We start from the raw sequence: 17,445 nt of genomic DNA on the forward strand, positions 1-17,445 counted from the left end.
CGTTAGGTATTCATGACACAGTAGTGATTTGAGGCACATTTTGTGGAGTGCCTACTTTATGCTGGTGCTCTTTTAGATCCTGGAGATTCAGCAGTGAACACTGCCGTCAAAAATCTGACATTATGGAACTTGTTTTCAAGTGGAAATTGGGTAGGAGAAGACAATTAACAAGACAAGTAAGAAACGTAGAGTATGTCAGACGGTGATAAGTGCTGAGGAGAAAATAAAGCAGGGGTGCCCCAGGGAGTGGGACTCACTTCTAGATAGAGTGGCTGAAGATCCCATTAAAGAGATGACATTTGCTTAGCTGGCTCTGGTGGTGCATGCCTGTAGTCAGAGCTACTCAGAAGGCTGAGGTGAGAGGATCACTTGAGCCCAGGAGTTTGAGGCTGCAGTGAGCCGTGATTATGCCACTGCACTTCAGCCTGGGCAACAGAGCAAGACTCTATCTCAAAAAAAAAAGGGGGGGGGGGTGACATTTGCACAAAGGGCTGAAGGAGGTTGAGAGAGTGAGCCAAGGGGGATATCTGGGGGAAGAATATACCAAGCAAAGGGAATAAATAGCAAGTACAAAGGCACTGAGGTACGTGTGTATCAGGCATATTTGAGAAATAAGGAAGCCAGTATAATTGGACCACATTTGATGTTGATATTTTTTCCTCTATGGATGCTTTATTTTATTTTTTTTTGAGATGGAGTCTCACTCTTTTGCCCAGGCTGGAGTGCAGTGGTGCAATCTTGGTTCACTGCAACCTCTGCCTCCTGGGTTCAAGCAATTCTCCTGCCTCAGCCTCCCAACTAGCTGGGATTACAGGTGTCCACCACCATGCCCAGCTCATTTTTTAAAAATTTATTTATTTTAGTAGAGGTCAAGGCTGACCTTAGCATGAGTGATTCAAGATACTCAAAGTGAGGCACATGAGTCCAAATAGAATGGATGCAAAAGGAAATTTCAGCCAATGAGTTTGTATGTAGAAACTATTGGACAGTGAGTAGGATTTATTTTTATTTATTTATTTATTTAGACGAAGTCTCGCTCTGTTGCCCAGGCTGGAGTACAGTGGTGCGATCTCAGCTCACTGCAACCTCCGCCTCCCATGCTCAAGCGATTCTTGTGCCTCAGCCTCCCAAGTAGGTGGGACTACAGGCGCCTGCCACCACGCCTAGCTAATTTTTTGTATTATTAGTAGAGACGGGGTTTCACCATGTTGGCCAGGCTAGTCTCAAACTCCTGACCTCAAGTGATCACCTGCCTCAGCCTCCCAAAGTGCTGGAATTACAGGTATGAGTCACCGCACTCAGCAGGATCTTTTTAAGTATAATCTTTTTTTTTTTTTTTTTTTTTTTTTTTTTTTTTTTTTTGAGACGGAGTCTTGCTCTTGTCGCCCAGGCTGGAGTGCAATGGCACGATCTTGGCTCACTGCAGCCTCCGCCTCCTGGGTTCAAGTGATTCTCCTGCCTCGGCCTCCCGAGTAGCTGGGATTACAGGCGCTTGCCACCACGCCCAGCTACTTTTTGTATTTTTAGTAGAGACAGGGTTTCGCCATGTTGGCCAGGCTGGTCTCAAACTCCTGACCTCTGGTGATCCACCCACCTCGGCCTCCCAAAGTGCTGGGATTACAGGCGTAAGCCACTGTGCCCGGCCTTTTTTTTTTTTTTTTTGAGATGGAGTCTCAGTCTGTCACCAGGCTGGAGTGAAGCGGCATGATCTCAGCTCGCAGCAACCTCCACCTCCTGGGTTCAAGCAACTCTTCTGCCTCAGCTTTCTGAGTAGCTGGGATTACAGGCACATGCCGCCACGCCTGGCTAATTTTTTGTATTTTAGTAGAGATGGGGTTTCACCGTGTTGCTCAGGCTGGTCTCGAACTTCTGAGCTCAGGCAATCCGCCTGCCTCAGCCTCCCAGGGTGCTAGGACTATAGGCATGAGCCACCACTCCTGGCCAGCATAATCTTTTCTGATTATTAAAATAATACATACTTACGGGCCAGGTGCAGTGGCAATCTGCCTGCCTCAGCCTCCCAGGGTGCTAGGACTATAGGTGTGAGCCACCACTCCTGGCCAGCATAATCTTTTCTGATTATTAAAATAATACATACTTACGGGCCAGGTGCAGTGGCCTGTAATTTTTTGTATTGTTAGTAGAGATGGGGTTTCACCATGTTGACCAGGCTGGTTTCAAACTCCTGACCTCAAGTAATCCACCCACCTCGGCCTCCCAAAGTGCCAGGACTACAGGTGTGAGCCACTGTGCCCAGTCACGTTGTCATTCCTCTTAGTTAAACACCTAGGAGTGGGATTGCTATGTATATAATAAGTATATGTTTAACTTTATAAGAAACTGCTAGACTGTTTTCCAAAGTGGCTTTGCATTGCTACCAGCAATGCATGAGGCATTGCATAATTAACCCTGGCTTGTATATGAATGTGTACCAGGCAGATGCTGGGTGGTGGCTCTGGGACATACAGGGAGGAGGTATGGGTGGTAAGGGTTGTTTTTCCACCATCAGTATAGTGTGCCTTATGCCACCCCTCTGTGAGTGCCTGACCCTGGGGCTTTTCTTGAGCCAGAGTAAGTAGCCCCAGAGGATCCCATTTTGTAGCCTCTTGAACTAAATTCTGGATGAGTGAACTAAGGACCCAGGGGCTTTCATGAGTCATAGCCATTTTATTTGCATTACTTTAAAAGTTAAGAATGTTAAGGCATTGTTTCCAACAGATCCTTAAACCAATTTGATAGATTTGGGGGATGGACTGAGTGGGAAAACTGTATGCTGTGCTAGGATGGATGTTCTGTGTTTCTTACCTGTTCATAGTTTCATGGACAAATGTGAGGCAATGTGGAAAGCTAAAATAGATGCTAAATCTGAAGCCAGTGTTTTGCAGTTATTTCCTGTCTTTCTAGGTACTGGGCCCACACATTGCATGGGCTTTATCGTAACCATTAATTTTCCAGCCTTCCAGGGAAACAGCTTTAGACCTTAGAGATCACACTGCTCAAAAAGAGAGAGAGAGAGAGAAACAGGTGACATGGAGATTGGTGCTTTGGGGCTTTTCTTTCTTCTGGTGTAGTTAAGGCTCCTAGGGAGGAAGCTGATTTGCTTTGTAATCTTTGGAAAATTGATCCTTCATTTCCTTGCAGAGATAGGGGCTGTGAGGGACCCTAGGACAGAAGTGCCACTTCTTTGCAACTTCAAATGTGAGAAGTATGTTTTACAGTAAAACCATACTTATGTTCATATTGAGAGATTGAACATAATTGAAACAAAAGGATCAAAAAGCAAGACTTACTATGTGCAATGCATTGATATTTTGTTTATTATTATTATTTATAGAGATGAGGTCTCACTACATTGCCCAGGCTAGTCTCGAATTCCTGAACTCAAGTAATCCTCCCATCTTGGCCTCCCAAAGTGCTAGGATTACAAGGACTGAGCCACTGTGCCCAGCCATATTTTGTTGCATTCTGTTTGATTTTTTTTAAAAACTACTAGTTACCACTCACTAACTTGCTTACACAACCTACAAAGTAGAGATCTACTCTAAGCCTCTCTTTTCCCATTTTACAGACCGTAAAACGAACCCAAAGGGAGCCACGGACTTGGAGTCTTTCTCCATGCAATTGAATGGCAGAACTGGTACTAAAATGTGGCTCCACCTCACTACAGGGTGGTCAGTTGTTTCCCTAATTCTGCCTCACATTTGGAAGTTTCTTATCAGACTTGGCTCAGGCAAGGATGAGCCTGATTTTTCCTATCTTTCTACCCAAAATGATTATGATTTTCCCAAGAGCAGCATCCTATGGACCGCCAGAGATGGATGCAAGAGGAAGGGTGATAAGGTGGGACATCATGCCCAGCAGCTGATTAACACTCTGGGGAGGAGGAGTTGGAGACCCTCACTGGGCCTTTTGGCCTCCAGCCACGTTTTTTTTTTTTTTTTTTTGAGATGGAGTTTGCTCTTGTTGCCCAGGCTGGGGTGCAGTGGCTCACTGTAACCTCTGCCTCCCAGATTCAAGCGATTTTCCTGCCTCAGCCTCCCGAGTAGCTGGGATTACAGGCATGCGCCACCACGCCCAGCTGATTTTGTATTTTTAGTAGAGACAGGGTTTCTCTGTGTTGGTCAGGCTGGTCTCGAACTCCGGACCTCAGGTGATCCCACCCGCTTTGGCCTCCCAGAGTGCTGGTATTATAGGTATGAGCCACCACGCCCGGCCCCAGCTATGCTCTTGAGCCACACTCTAGAGACGCCATGAAGGACTGTTTTTGTTTATTTTCATTGGAGGTGGGGATGGGTAAGACATACCTACACAGAGTTATTTTTCTACGTAACTGAGTACATTTAAGGAATCCTGAGCAGAGTTGATAAGGGATTTGCATTGTTGTTAGCATTGCTGTGATAGCAAAAGACAGGGTCTTACTCTGTCACCCAATCTGGAGTGCAGTGGCTCAGTCATGGCTCACTGCAGCCTCAATGTCCTGGGCTGAAGTGATCCTCTTGTTTCAGCCTCCTGAATAGCTGGGACTCCAGGCATGCACCACTACACCTAGCTGAGTTTTTAAAAAATTTTGGGCCGGGCACGGTGGCTCATGCCCATAATCCCAGCACTTTGGGAGGCCAAGGCGGGCAGATCACTTGAGGTCAGGATTTCGAGACCAGCCTGGCCAACATGGCGAAACCCCATCTCTACTAAAAATACAAAAAAATTAGCCAGGCGTGGTGGTGTGCGCCTGTAGTCCCAGCTTCTCGGGAGGCTGAGGCACGAGAATCGCTTGAACCTGAGCGGCAGAGGTTGCAGTGAGCCAAGATCGCACCACTGCACTCCAGCCTGGGCAACAGAGCAAGACTCCGTCTCAATTAAAAAAAAAATTGTAGAGATGGGGCTTACTATGTTGTTAACTCCTAGTCTCAAGGGATCTCCTGCCTTGGTCTCCCAAAGTGCTCTGGGATTATAGGCATGAGCCACCATACCTGGCCTGGATTGTGTTTCTAAAGCCTGGCCCATGAGGAGCATCTTGTGCTTTAACAATTCATAATTATGGTACCTGACATGTGCTTTAGTACTGGCCAGCGGACCTTGAATCAGTAGCTTCTTTTGGTATTACTCTTATTCAAAAGGTCTTTTCAGTAGACTAGTGTCAACCAGTCTGCATAGACCTAGAGAAAAGGCTTGTGTGGCCAGACTTCTCAGAGCTCCATCTTCTGGATAGAGCCTGGAATGGTTAGAATGTACTCATATTTGCAGTCCCATTGCCTGAGTTTCTGGACTCTTCTCAATACGTGCCTTCCTGGAGGCTTTTGTGGTGATGAGAAGGTAGTGCCAGGTAATCAGAATCTTAGGTTTAGATTCTCTGCTCTTTGCATATGGGAAAACTTACTGATTTCTAGCCGTTGAGTTCAGTTGAGGCCCATAGTCGGGCACTCCCTAAAAGGAAGAGATTAACACAGTTTAAACTCTTTAAAAGAGGCTACTTTGTAAATAGAAAATATTAGCTAGGCGTGTTTAAACTCTTTAAAAGAGGCTACTTTGTAAATAGAAAATATTAGCTAGGCGTGGTGGCATGCACCTGTAGTCCTAGCTCCTTGGGAGGCTGAGACAGGCGGATCCCTTGAGCCCAGGAGTTTGAGGGTATTGTGAGCTATGATCGTGTCATTGCACTCCAGCCTGGGCGACAGAGTGAGACCGTGTTTACCTTAAGAAAAAATTAAAAATTGGCCAAGTGCAGTAGCTCACATCTATAATCCCAGCACTTTGGGAGGCCAGGGTGGGCAGATCACCTGAGGTTAGGAGTTCGAGACCAGTCTGGCCAATATGGTGAAACCCTGTCTCTACTAAAAAATACAAAAAAAAAAAAAAAAAGCCAGGCATGGTGGGCGCCTGTAGTCCCAGCTACTTGGGAGGCTGCGGCAAGAGAATCGCATGAGCCTGGGAGGCAAAGGTTGCATTGAGCCGAGATCACACTTCAGCCTGGGCAACAGAGCAAGACTCCATCTCAAAAAAAACAAAAAACAAAACAAAACGAAAAAACTGGCCAGGTGCGGTGGCTCACGCTTGTAATCCAGCACTTTGGGAGGCTGAGGTGGGCGGATCATGAGGTCAGGAGATCAAGACCATCCTGGCTAACATGGTGAAAACCCGTCTCTATTAAAAATACAAAAAATTAGCCGGGCGTGGTGGTGGGCGCCTGTAGTCCCAGCTACTCGGGAGGCTGAGGCAGGAGAATGGCATGAACCTGGGAGGCGGAGCTTGCAGTGAGCCGAGATCTCGCCACTGCACTCCAGTCTGGGTGACAGAGCGAGACTCCATCTCAAAAAAAAAAAAAAAAAAAGGAAAAATTAGGCTGGGCAGTGCTAGATATCATGTGCCCTAGAGGCAGCTGTGTGGGGTTCACTTGGGAGAAGTGGCTTATTGTCTCTGGCCCTGGGTGAATTTCCTAACCATCTCTAATCACCTTCATTGTTTGCAATAGGGAGAGTAGTGTCTACCTCAAAGAAAGTGTCATGAGGACCAAACGACATAAGAAATTCCTGTCATGAGCCTGATACATAATAGGTGCTTTCCCCACATTAGAGGACAGAGGGCGCATCTCCAGACCCATCCTCACTCCTCTCTCAGTTGGAGTCATGGGAACTGAAGGAGTTCCCAGTAAAATCCCTGTACAGATACTGAAATGTAACTCAAGCCCTGTAAGTAATGCTAGTAGAGACTGCCTAATTTGTAAATTAGACAAAATGGAGAATGAGTGTGACATGGCCTGAACCGGTTAACAGGGTGCATACAGAAATGTGCTTCATTGATGCGGCATCCAGTGCGTGGCTGAGTGAGTGGATGCGAGCCCTGATTGCCCCAAGAGCATAACTTTGGTTTAAAGGTGTGTACCAGCTTTTGGTGATCAGGATAGAACTGATAAAAATAGTGACCTAGAACACTGTGCATCTTTTTAAATGGAGTTAACTAGCCTTGATCAGTTGTTTTTAGATACAGATGTTAATCATTAAAGCTGGACCCAAGCTCCATTGCTAATAAGGTTAATGGGGCTTGTCTTTGGCCTTGGGCAGGAGCAGTGTGGGTAGACAACCTGGACAAGTAAATAATGAGTCTTACTAGATAATGAGTAAGCAGGTTTTCCCTATATTTAAATGCATTTTATAAAAATATAATTAATGGGGCTGGGTGCGGTCGCTCACGCCTGTAATCCCAGCACTTTGGGAGACCGAGGCGGGCAGATCACGAGGTCAAGAGATCAAGACCATGCCAGCCAACATGGTGAAACCCTGTCTCTACTAAAAATACAAAAATTAGCTGGGCGTGGTGGTGCGCACCTGTAATCCCAGCTACTCGGGAGGCTGAGGCAGGAGAATGGCTTGAACCCTGAGAGGCGGAGGTTGCAGTGAGTCGAGATTGTGCCACTGCACTCCCGCCTGGCGATAGAGTGAGACTCCATCTCAAAAAAAAAAATTATATATATAAAAAAATTATATATATAATATATATATAAAAATTATATATATAATATATATATTTATTATATGTATAAATATATATTTATTTTATATATATATATAATTAATGGGAGACCTGGGCATCATCCACTTAAAGCTTGCCACTCTTATTAGAAAATGGTAAGATTTAATCCAAATATTAGGCTTGAAATTGTGATTTCACCTCACCATGGCATCAGTTTTGCCTGCGGTAGTGGCTTTCTAACACCGTAGTGGGACCTCTGCCTTTTTAGGGCCCCTGGAACCCATTCCCTGCCTGTCTGCATCTAACCCCACCCCGTGAGCTCATAGTGTTTTTGTTTTTCTGTCGGAGAAGGCGGGGCCAAGGTGGGTGGCATGGGCGGAGTCCCGCAAGAGCTTAGACTGTTTGTCTTTGTCTTTCTGCTGAAGGAGCAGGGTGAGCAGCTCTAAGGCACTTCCCACACTACTTCGAACCCCCATGTCATCATTGTGTTTGCTTCCAGCAGAGCGTCCTGGCCAGAACAAGCCAAGGAGCCAAGACGAGAGGGACACACAGACAAACAACAGACGGAAGACGTACTGGCCGCTGGACTCCGCTGCCTCCCCCATCTCCCCGCCATCTGCGCCCGGAGGATGAGCCCAGCCTTCAGGGCGATGGATGTGGAGCCCCGCGCCAAAGGCGTCCTTCTGGAGCCCTTTGTCCACCAGGTCGGGGGGCACTCATGCGTGCTCCGCTTCAATGAGACAACCCTGTGCAAGCCCCTGGTCCCAAGGGAACATCAGTTCTACGAGACCCTCCCTGCTGAGATGCGCAAATTCACTCCCCAGTACAAAGGTAAGTCCCAGCTGCTGGAGGGGTTGCCACACTGGCGAGGAGATGTGAGAGATCGTGGCCATGGAAGGCCCTGGCAGCCATCCCTGGAGCCCTCACTCCCTCCCACTCTGTGCTTTCCCTCCCTCCTCCTCCTCCTCCTCCTGGCCCTCAGCCCAGCATCTCACACCCTCAGTTTTCAAGCCCTGGTAAGATTGCTCAATTCTGTTTTGTTTTGTGGATTTGAGTTTGATTTTGGTAGAAGTGTAGTTGTGTTTTATGTTCAGGTGTCTCTTGATCACAGTAACCCATAGTCCCCCATTGTGGGGACAGTGGGGGAAGACTTTGGGAGGATTTTACCCAGAATACTTGCCGCCTGCTTTTTGTCCTCCAGGAAACCAGAAGCCCGGGTGATTAGGTAGGCTGGGGAGCAGGGTTGAGTCAGATGGAATGCAGGAGTGGGAGGCCTGTGCTGATTAGCCCAAGCCCTTTGCTATTACAGAATGTCCCCAAAATTGCTATATGAAAGCAACCCTTCGATTCACATATGATAATTTTTTATTTCTTTTTATAATGTATTTTATAGGGGACATCAGCAGCCACCAGCATGGTGGGGTCTTTGTTGGGGAGTGGGGGAGTCTTTTGTAAATCAAGTAAGAATCCATTAAAGAAATTAATTTTAAATGTGCATTACCTGGTTACATAAAGGACTCTAGAACAACTTAGGTTCTTTTGGGACTGTTGAAACATTGTCTTTAAGGACAGAATGTACTGGGTGCCTTTCTCTGTACTCTGAATATGCATGTGTATTGCGGTGGGGATGGGGGAGTTGTGGGCCCTCACTTGGTCCTTCTCTGTTGTTTTTTTTCAGGACAAAGCCAAAGGCCCCTTGTTAGCTGGCCGTCCCTGCCCCCATTTTTTCCCCTGGTCCTTTCCCCTGTGGCCACAGGGAAGTGTGGCCTGAATCCCCCACCCCGGCTCCTCTGCACCCAGAGCTGGGGGCCACCTCAGAAGTGTCATCTCTCTCTGAGCACGCATTCCCCTGCAGCAGTCGAGGACTGAGCAGATTGAGTGATGCTGGGGCAGAGAGGCCTGGGAGGAAAGGTGTTCAGCCAGTCGTTTGTAAGGCGCTCGTCGGCACCTGCTGAAACGCCCCCACCTGACAGCCCCATCCTCAAAGACTGTCTAATTACTCATGGCAGGTTCTAGAGACTTAAGGGGAAAAGCTGCTTTCAAGGCCATCACATGTCTGTGTTCCCCAACCAGCTCTATCTGCCTTATGTTCATTTTGTTATTTTGTGACGTGAGACTGCAAAGACCAATAAAAACATATTTTATAAGAACAAAAGGCCTGGGTGCCTACCTGCGTGGGGGCACTGTGGGAAGCCTTTGCTAGGGTGTCTTGTGCTGTGTGGTTTTGTTTGCCCCTTTATTTTGCTTTGCTTACCCAGTCTTCCCTTATTCTTGGATGCTTCTTAACCCTCAGGCAAACCTGTGTTCCCCCTGTATTCAGGCTCTGCTTTAAAGCAAGCCATGAGGCTGTTGGAGTTTCTGTTTAGGGCATTAAAAATTCCCGCAAACTATAAAGAGCAATGTTTTCAGTCTTTTAGGATTAGAAGAATTACATAAAAATTAATAAATATTTTTAATGATGGAAAAATGTGTCTTGTAATTCTTTGGCTCTTGCCTCGTTGAGTACATCAGAGAGGAAGACTCTCAGCCATGTTTGCTCCCTAATTGCTTGTCTTGTATGGTGTCATCTTTTCTAGCTGTTTTGATATTTGTTAAGTTTGCAGATGAGTTTGGGGCCTCTGGCAACATAGAGACTAAGGAACTGGGTAAGAAAAAAACAAATGTTACAATCATGTTACTTACAACGCTTCCTCCTGCTAAATTAAAAGTTCTTTCTGCTCCTCACCCCCTTCCAGGTGTGGTATCTGTGCGCTTTGAAGAAGATGAAGACAGGAACTTGTGTCTAATAGCATATCCATTGAAAGGGGACCATGGAATTGTGGACATTGTAGATAATTCAGACTGTGAACCAAAAAGTAAGCTCCTAAGGTGGACAACAAACAAAAAACATCATGTCTTAGAAACAGAAAAGACCCCTAAGGACTGGGTGCGCCAGCACCGTAAAGAGGAGAAAATGAAGAGGTGAGTGTAGACAGAGGGCAACTCTGGGCCACGTGGGAGGGGAAGTGTTGGGGGTTTTGGTTACAGCCCAGTTCCCTGGAGCTAAGGACTGAAGTGGATTTAGTAGGTACCTTGTCATTCAGTGGCCAATTCCCACATGGCATATTCAGCCTCTCTTTGTTTAATTGACTCTGGTTAGATCATGCCAGTTTGGGTAAACAGCTGCATTGGCAGCTGTAAGAGATTCACTCACTCTTCTATGACTGCTCTGTGCTAGGCTGTGTTCTGGAGATGTAGCAGTGACCAAGAGAGGAGCCATCCTTTTACCTCAGGTTGTTCACCAGTGGTGGGGGACAAAATGGGCAGTTGGGCATCCCTGAAACTCAGCAATCCCCCTAAGCAGGGCCATCCTACTCCTGCACCTTGGCAAAGCTTGTGAAAATATAAATAGTATATATAAATTAAAGTACATCTAATGTAGCTAAGTAAGTTGACTTAGTCCCATGGAATTTCAGTTCCTATTTTCCCAGTTGCCAGCTTTTGGAGTCAGGGGAACCTGGTTGTACTGGAGGCTACGTGGTATCACTGCCTAGAAGAGGGCAGTGAAGGCTCTCCACATACGGGGCTGGGGAGCAGGGGTTGATCTTGGATCTTAGGTTCTTTTTGCTGTAGAAAATAGTGGTTGACTGGTCCCTTAATTTTATTTTCTAAAATCAACTTTCTTGAGGTATACATATGGTAAAATGCACCCATTTGAAATGTTTAGAGAGTTTTGGCAGATGTTTACACGGTAAGCCACCACCACATCAAGAAGTCACTTTTTATTACTCTAGAAAGTTTCTGGCCAGGTGCGGTGGCTCATGCCTGTAATCCCAGCACTTCGGGATGCCAAGGAGGGCGGATCACCTGAGGTCAGGAGTTCGAGACCAGCCTGACCAATATGATGAAACCCTGTCTCTACTAAAAATACAAAAATTAGCCTGGTGTGGTGGCATGCGCCTGTAGTCCCAGCTGAGACAGGAGAATCTCTAGAACCGGGAGGCTGCAGTGAGCCGAGATCGCACCATTGCACTCCAGCCTGGGCAATAAGAGCGAAACTCCATCTCAAAAAAAGAAAAAAAAAAAAGAAAGTTTCTTTGTGCTTTAACCCTGGATTTATTTATTTATTTATTTTATTTTATTTTATTTATTTATTTATTTATTTTTAGTCTTGCTTGTTCTGTTGCCCAGACTCTGGAGTGCAGTGGCACGATCTTCTTGGCTCACTGCAACCTCTGCCTCCCGGGTTCAAGTGATTCTCCTGCCTCAGCCTCCCGAGCACACCACCACGCCCGGCTAATTTTTGTATTTTTAGTAGAGACAGGGTTTCACCCTGTTGGCCAGGCTGGTCTCCAACTCCTGATCTCAAGTGATCTGCCCATCTCGGCCTCCCAAAGTGCTGGGATTACAGGCATGAGCCACCATGCCCGGCCTTCTGAATTCTGATAGGACATACTGATTTATTGGTCCTTATCTCTTTATAGCCATAAGTTAGAAGAAGAATTTGAGTGGCTTAAGAAATCTGAAGTCTTGTACTACACTGTAGAGAAGAAGGGGAATATAAGTTCCCAGCTTAAACACTATAACCCTTGGAGCATGAAATGTCACCAGCAACAGTTACAGAGAATGAAGGAGAATGCAAAGCATCGGAACCAGTACAGTATCCTTTGTTCACAGGTATCTCTGCATTTGAGGGTAAGAGGAGAGGAAATGAGGAAGTCCCTTGGAGCTTGGAGAGAGAGGTTGAGTTTTTATAGTCAAGGTTGAGTTTCTCCTACCTGGGTTATTCCAGGACACCCTGTATGATAATTATGGGCAAATAATCACTTTCCTCAGGGCAGCTACTGGCCTAGGAGTGCAGATGATGAGGAGTGGGGTATAATGGGTTTCTGGGAGGTGAGGGGTGCCTCATGAAGGGGCCAGCTTGCATCAGGTGGGCTTTAGCCTAGGTAACCTAGAGGAAGAGGGCAATGAGCTGCTCCCTGTTTTCAAACGCTTCAGAAGTCTCAAAACATTGCTCACCTGCCAAGGGCTGGGGTGTTTGGGTGAGGAAACTGACCTTTCAGTCCTGGTTCACCAGACTGCCACTGGGACATGAGCTGTGCATAAGGAAATCTTTCTTTTCTCTTTTCTTTTCTTTCTTCTTTCTTCTCTCTTTTTTTTCTTTTCTTTCTTTTTTTCTTTTTTTTTTTTTTTTGAGACAGTCTTGCTCGTCCCCCAGGCTAGAGTGCAGTGGTGTGATCTCAGCTCACTGCAACCTCCGTCTCCCAGGTTCAAGTGATTCTCATGCCTCAGCCTCCCAAATAGTTGGGATTACAGGCATCCGCTACCACGCCTGGCTCATTTTTGTATTTTTAGTGGAGACAGGGTTTCACCATGTTGGCCAGGCTGGTCCAAACTCCTGACCTCAGGTGATCCACCTGCTTTGGCCTCCCAAAGTGCTGGGATAACTGGCATGAACCACCATGCCCAGCCCTCTTCCTCCCCGCCCCTCCCCTCCCCTCCCTTTTGTAGAGGTAAGGTCTCACTATGTTGCCCAGGCTGGTCTCAAACTCCTGGGCTCAAGTGATCCTCCTGCCTCAGCCTCCCAAAATGTTGGGATAACAGGCGTGAGCCACCACGCCTAGCCTTTTATCTATTTTTTGGTCTCTTAAAAATGTAAAAACCATTCCTAGCTTATGGCCATAAACAGCAAGCACTGGGCCATAGTTTACCAGTTTCTGCTCTAGGGAGCACTGATTCCTTGAATGGGAAATGATGAGACAATGGTCTGTGCACTAGAGACACTCATTATTTCTGGTCATTGTTTCTAGACCTTTTTAGTGCACACAGCTGAGAAGCAGATGTTTAAAGAGAAAAGTATTTTCATGAGTTTATACTGATATTTCCAGTTCACATTTAAGGCTACAGGATTTACTGAACTTTCTTGATGTTCTACTTGTAATTGAGGACTTTGTTTTTGGACCCTAGTCCTACACTTAGCTAAGAGTTCAGAAGATGGCGTGTGTGTCTCCCAGGCAGGAAGAGCCCAGGCCTCTGTTGAGTCCAGGTGCAGGCTGCTTCCACGCCAGTTCCCTGACAAGAAGTAAAGGTGTCTCTTGGCTTTCTAGTCAGCTCTGGACTCCCTGTGTCGGGGATGGCAGGACTAATGGAGTCTCCTGTGGGTTCAGGCTTCTCTGGGTCACTGCATTTAGGCACTGTACCTTGAGAGTGCCAAGGACCCATGCAGTAGCACTTCCTTTTGGGGGTATTATTCTTAACTACTCAGAATTTATCTTACTGGAAAACCTGACTTCCCGCTACGAGGTGCCTTGTGTCCTTGACCTCAAGATGGGCACACGACAACATGGTGATGATGCTTCAGAGGAGAAGGCAGCCAACCAGATCCGAAAATGTCAGCAGAGCACATCTGCAGTCATTGGTGTGCGTGTGTGTGGCATGCAGGTGAGGGGGATGCTAGGGCATCCAGTGGCTGTCAGTTCCCCACCCTGGTATAGTCCTGTTTGCTCAAAAGATTCCAGGCCAGGTGCAGTGGCTCACACCTATAATCCCAGCACTTTGGGAGGTCAAGGTGGGTGGATCACCTGAGGTCAGGAGTTTGAGACCAGCCCAGGCAACATGGCGAAACCCTGTCTCTACTAAAAATACAAAAATTGGCTGGGCGTGGTGGTGCACGGCTGTAATACCAGCTACTTGGGAGGCTGAGGCATGAAAACAGCTTGAACCCAGGAGGCAGAGGTTGCAGTGAGCTGAGATCACGCCATTGCACTCCAGCCTGGGCGACGGCGAGACTGTCTCAAAATAAAAAGATTCCAGATTTGACCCTACATGAGTCTGTTGCTTTTTGGTTAAAAAAGAAAGCACGCATGCCTGCATGATCCTCTCTCAGATTGGTCTGGTTGGCTGAATCCAGAATCTGTGGATAGTAGTAGGGAGGAAGGCAAAAGGATTAGGTCCTCTCCAGTGACCCAGATGTTGAGGTGGGGTGCTGGGGCACAATGACCAAACCCAGGTTGGATGGCTGCATCCCAGGTGGGGGCTGATCAGAGAGCATAGTGGACAGTGGCTCATGTGCGACTGGTGTACTTTATCTGATCTGGACTGTCACATGCCGCCACCACCACACCACCCTGCCCCCGCCCAGGCCCTCAGCCTCTGACTTGCTGGTCTGTCTCCTACAGGTGTACCAAGCAGGCAGTGGGCAGCTCATGTTCATGAACAAGTACCATGGACGGAAGCTGTCAGTGCAGGGCTTCAAGGAGGCACTTTTCCAGTTCTTCCACAATGGGCGGTACCTGCGTCGTGAACTCCTGGGCCCTGTGCTCAAGAAGCTGACTGAGCTCAAGGCAGTGTTGGAGCGACAGGAGTCCTACCGCTTCTACTCAAGCTCTCTGCTGGTCATCTATGATGGCAAGGAGCGGCCCGAAGTGGTCCTGGACTCAGATGCTGAGGATTTGGAGGACCTGTCAGAGGAATCAGCTGATGAGTCTGCTGGTGCCTATGCCTACAAACCCATCGGCGCCAGCTCTGTAGATGTGCGCATGATCGACTTTGCACACACCACCTGCAGGCTGTATGGCGAGGACACTGTGGTGCATGAGGGCCAGGATGCTGGCTATATCTTCGGGCTCCAGAGCCTGATAGACATTGTCACAGAGATAAGTGAGGAGAGTGGGGAGTGAGCTTGCTAGCTGCTCTAGTACTTGAGAGTGACTCTGTGTCCCAGGCACAGCTGTGCTGCGTCAGGGAGGAGGCCAGTATGGCCAGGTGGTGGCTCCTGCAGCCTGGAGCTGATGTGCAGTGGCCTCTGTGAGCCCCAGCCTGAGCCAGTCCCAGCTGTGCTTGGAGTCTATTTATTTTAACTATTTCTTCAACATTCCACATTTGATGATGATACCTCTTTCTTCCCTGAGTGTATATGTTCTAATACAAATCTTTTGTTTATTGTATACAGTGCTCCTGTCATTCTTTCCAAGGGCAGGCAGTCCCCCTCCCAAGCCTCACCACATGCTGTGACCACCTCCCTGGCTCAGTATTCTCCTGGCTGCCACCCCCACCCCATGGATCCTAAAGTCAGCACAACCTCTTGGCATGGTGTACAGTCTCCAACCCAGCACCCTGAAGGTTACCCAGAAAGGATCCCCAAGTTACATACCTTCTGGGGTCTGTGCTGGCTGAGTGTCTCAGCACCTCTATCCAAAAACCACCTGACGCTTGACACAGGTCTTCTCATGGGCCGTATGCAGCTTAAGCCAATTAGATAGCAGGTGATCCGAACCTTGGGTCCAGCTTTTAATCCCTCCTATGCCACTGGCAGCAGCTAATTGGCTGGCTATTGTGATAGATGTCCTGGAAGCAATACTAGGGTCTCTAGCCTCAGGTCTGGTCCATTGGCAGCCATGGACTGTGTTGTAAAGGGGCCCAGGTGATGGAGGGTACCATAAAAAGGTGTGTTTGGGTAGGTAGGGTGGTCCTCTTGGCCACACCACCTGTCACCACTCCTGCCCAGCACTAGTCCCCATTGCAATTTCACCAGTCTCATTCTTCAGGCAGTCCCAGACAGCACAGACCCTGAGATTCTGCTCTGCCCCAGGAGGGCTTCTGGGAGGAGGAAGGGCCAAGAGAGGTCTTGAACTGCAGAGCCAGACCTGGTGCAGAGAAGGCAGGGTCTGGATGTCAGTTTCTAGCAGTTCTACCCCTCACCTGAACTTCACACTAGGCCTATGTACTTTAGGCCTAAAAATAGGCAACTGGGTCAGACAGATTACGGGATGACACCCGTAATCCCAACACTGGAAGGCCAAGGTGGGAGGACTGCTTGAGTCCGGGAATTTGAAACTAGCCAGAGCAACATAGCAAGACATTGTCTCTACTAAAAAAAAAAAAAAAAAAAAAAAAAATAGCTGAGTGTGGTGGTGCATGCCTGTAGTCTCAGAGACAGTAGGCTTGAGCCTGGAAGATCAAGGCTGCAATGAGCTTGATCATTGCACTCCACTGCACTCCAGCCTGGATGACAGAGCAAGACCCTGTCTCAAAAAATAAATACAGATAAAAATAGAAAACTTGCACACACTGGCCTGTACACTCCCCACTCCTGGGCTCAGGCTTCCTGTGGAGTGTAGCTGAACCATTCTCAGCCACCATCTCTCCAGGACCCTGAGGGCCTCTTCCCTGGGTCTTCCAGGCACTCTTATTACAAGGATTTCATATACCTGGAGATCTGGGCTGACTGGAAAGCTGGGTGGACCAAATAGGCTCTTAAGGCCACCGTGGTACCCCACTCCCTCTTTCAGCCCTCCTCTATGCTCTCAGAAAGGGGCATCGCAAATCTTAAGTCCTATAAAGACAAAACACAGCAAGATGATAGCGATTGATGGGGTGGGAGCTTGACGGACAAATACTATAGGAGAGGGAAGGGAAAAGTATCCCAGGTAGAGGGAACAGAATATGCAAAGGCCCAACATAGAGAAAACCAGCCATGGCTGAAGAGAGAGAAGGAGTAGGGGTGGGGAGCAAAGATGGGAGGGCTTTAGACAGGGAATAGCCCCGCCTGGTTTCCGTTTTTATGGCCCCCTTCTCCCCACACTTGCTCCCCACTGGCCACCACCGGCACTCGGTGAAGAGAGGTGGTGAGGCCTAGACACACCGAGAGCCGGGCCCCGCGGGGGCTTCCAAGTGTCGGATCAGCAAGATCATCCTTTCGAGGTCGCCGTCCTTGCAATTAGTAGATGGGACCCACTGCCCCAGGGCGGCAGGGGCGCACCTGCTACGAGCGGAGCGCGCTTTCACCGGGAGGTAGGACGGGACGCAGCGCTCGGACTTAAGCGGGGAAAGGGAGCAGAGGGCTGGACGGGTGAAGCCGAGGCCGGGGTGAGGAGTGAGGGTGCGGGGTCCGGGGATGAGGGGCCTGGAGCCGGGAGGGACCAGAGGAGACAGCGAGCTGTCGACCCCAGCCCCGCCGCACCTCTTGGGGCCGCGCGGGGGCGCTGCTCTCCAATG

The 17,445-nt window shown here is 48.1% G+C and overlaps 1 protein-coding gene across 11 annotated transcripts in view; it reads left to right on the top strand.

The window, feature by feature from the left end:
- The window catches only part of IP6K2 (inositol hexakisphosphate kinase 2), a 29,970-nt gene extending 14,575 nt beyond the window's left edge, over positions 1 to 15,395 (top strand). For 2 of the 11 annotated variants that reach the window (XM_009239038.2, XM_024244422.2), the window contains 5 exons: positions 7,970 to 8,298; positions 10,203 to 10,428; positions 11,931 to 12,106; positions 13,715 to 13,890; positions 14,628 to 15,395. In XM_009239038.2, coding sequence (XP_009237313.1) covers positions 8,097 to 8,298; positions 10,203 to 10,428; positions 11,931 to 12,106; positions 13,715 to 13,890; positions 14,628 to 15,128 — 1,281 coding nt within the window. In that variant the 5' untranslated portion in view covers positions 7,970 to 8,096 and the 3' untranslated portion in view covers positions 15,129 to 15,395. Of the gene's footprint in view, positions 1 to 7,966; positions 10,113 to 10,202; positions 10,429 to 11,930; positions 12,107 to 13,714; positions 13,891 to 14,627 lie in introns of those variants that run through there. The other 9 variants (XM_054552175.1, XM_063722101.1, XM_002813776.4 and 6 more) reach the window with 6 other exon arrangements.
- The last annotated feature ends 2,050 nt before the right edge of the window (positions 15,396 to 17,445 follow it).

The sequence above is a fragment of the Pongo abelii genome, chromosome 2 (assembly GCF_028885655.2).
Source record: "Pongo abelii isolate AG06213 chromosome 2, NHGRI_mPonAbe1-v2.0_pri, whole genome shotgun sequence".
NCBI classification, from domain to species: domain Eukaryota; kingdom Metazoa; phylum Chordata; class Mammalia; order Primates; family Hominidae; genus Pongo; species Pongo abelii.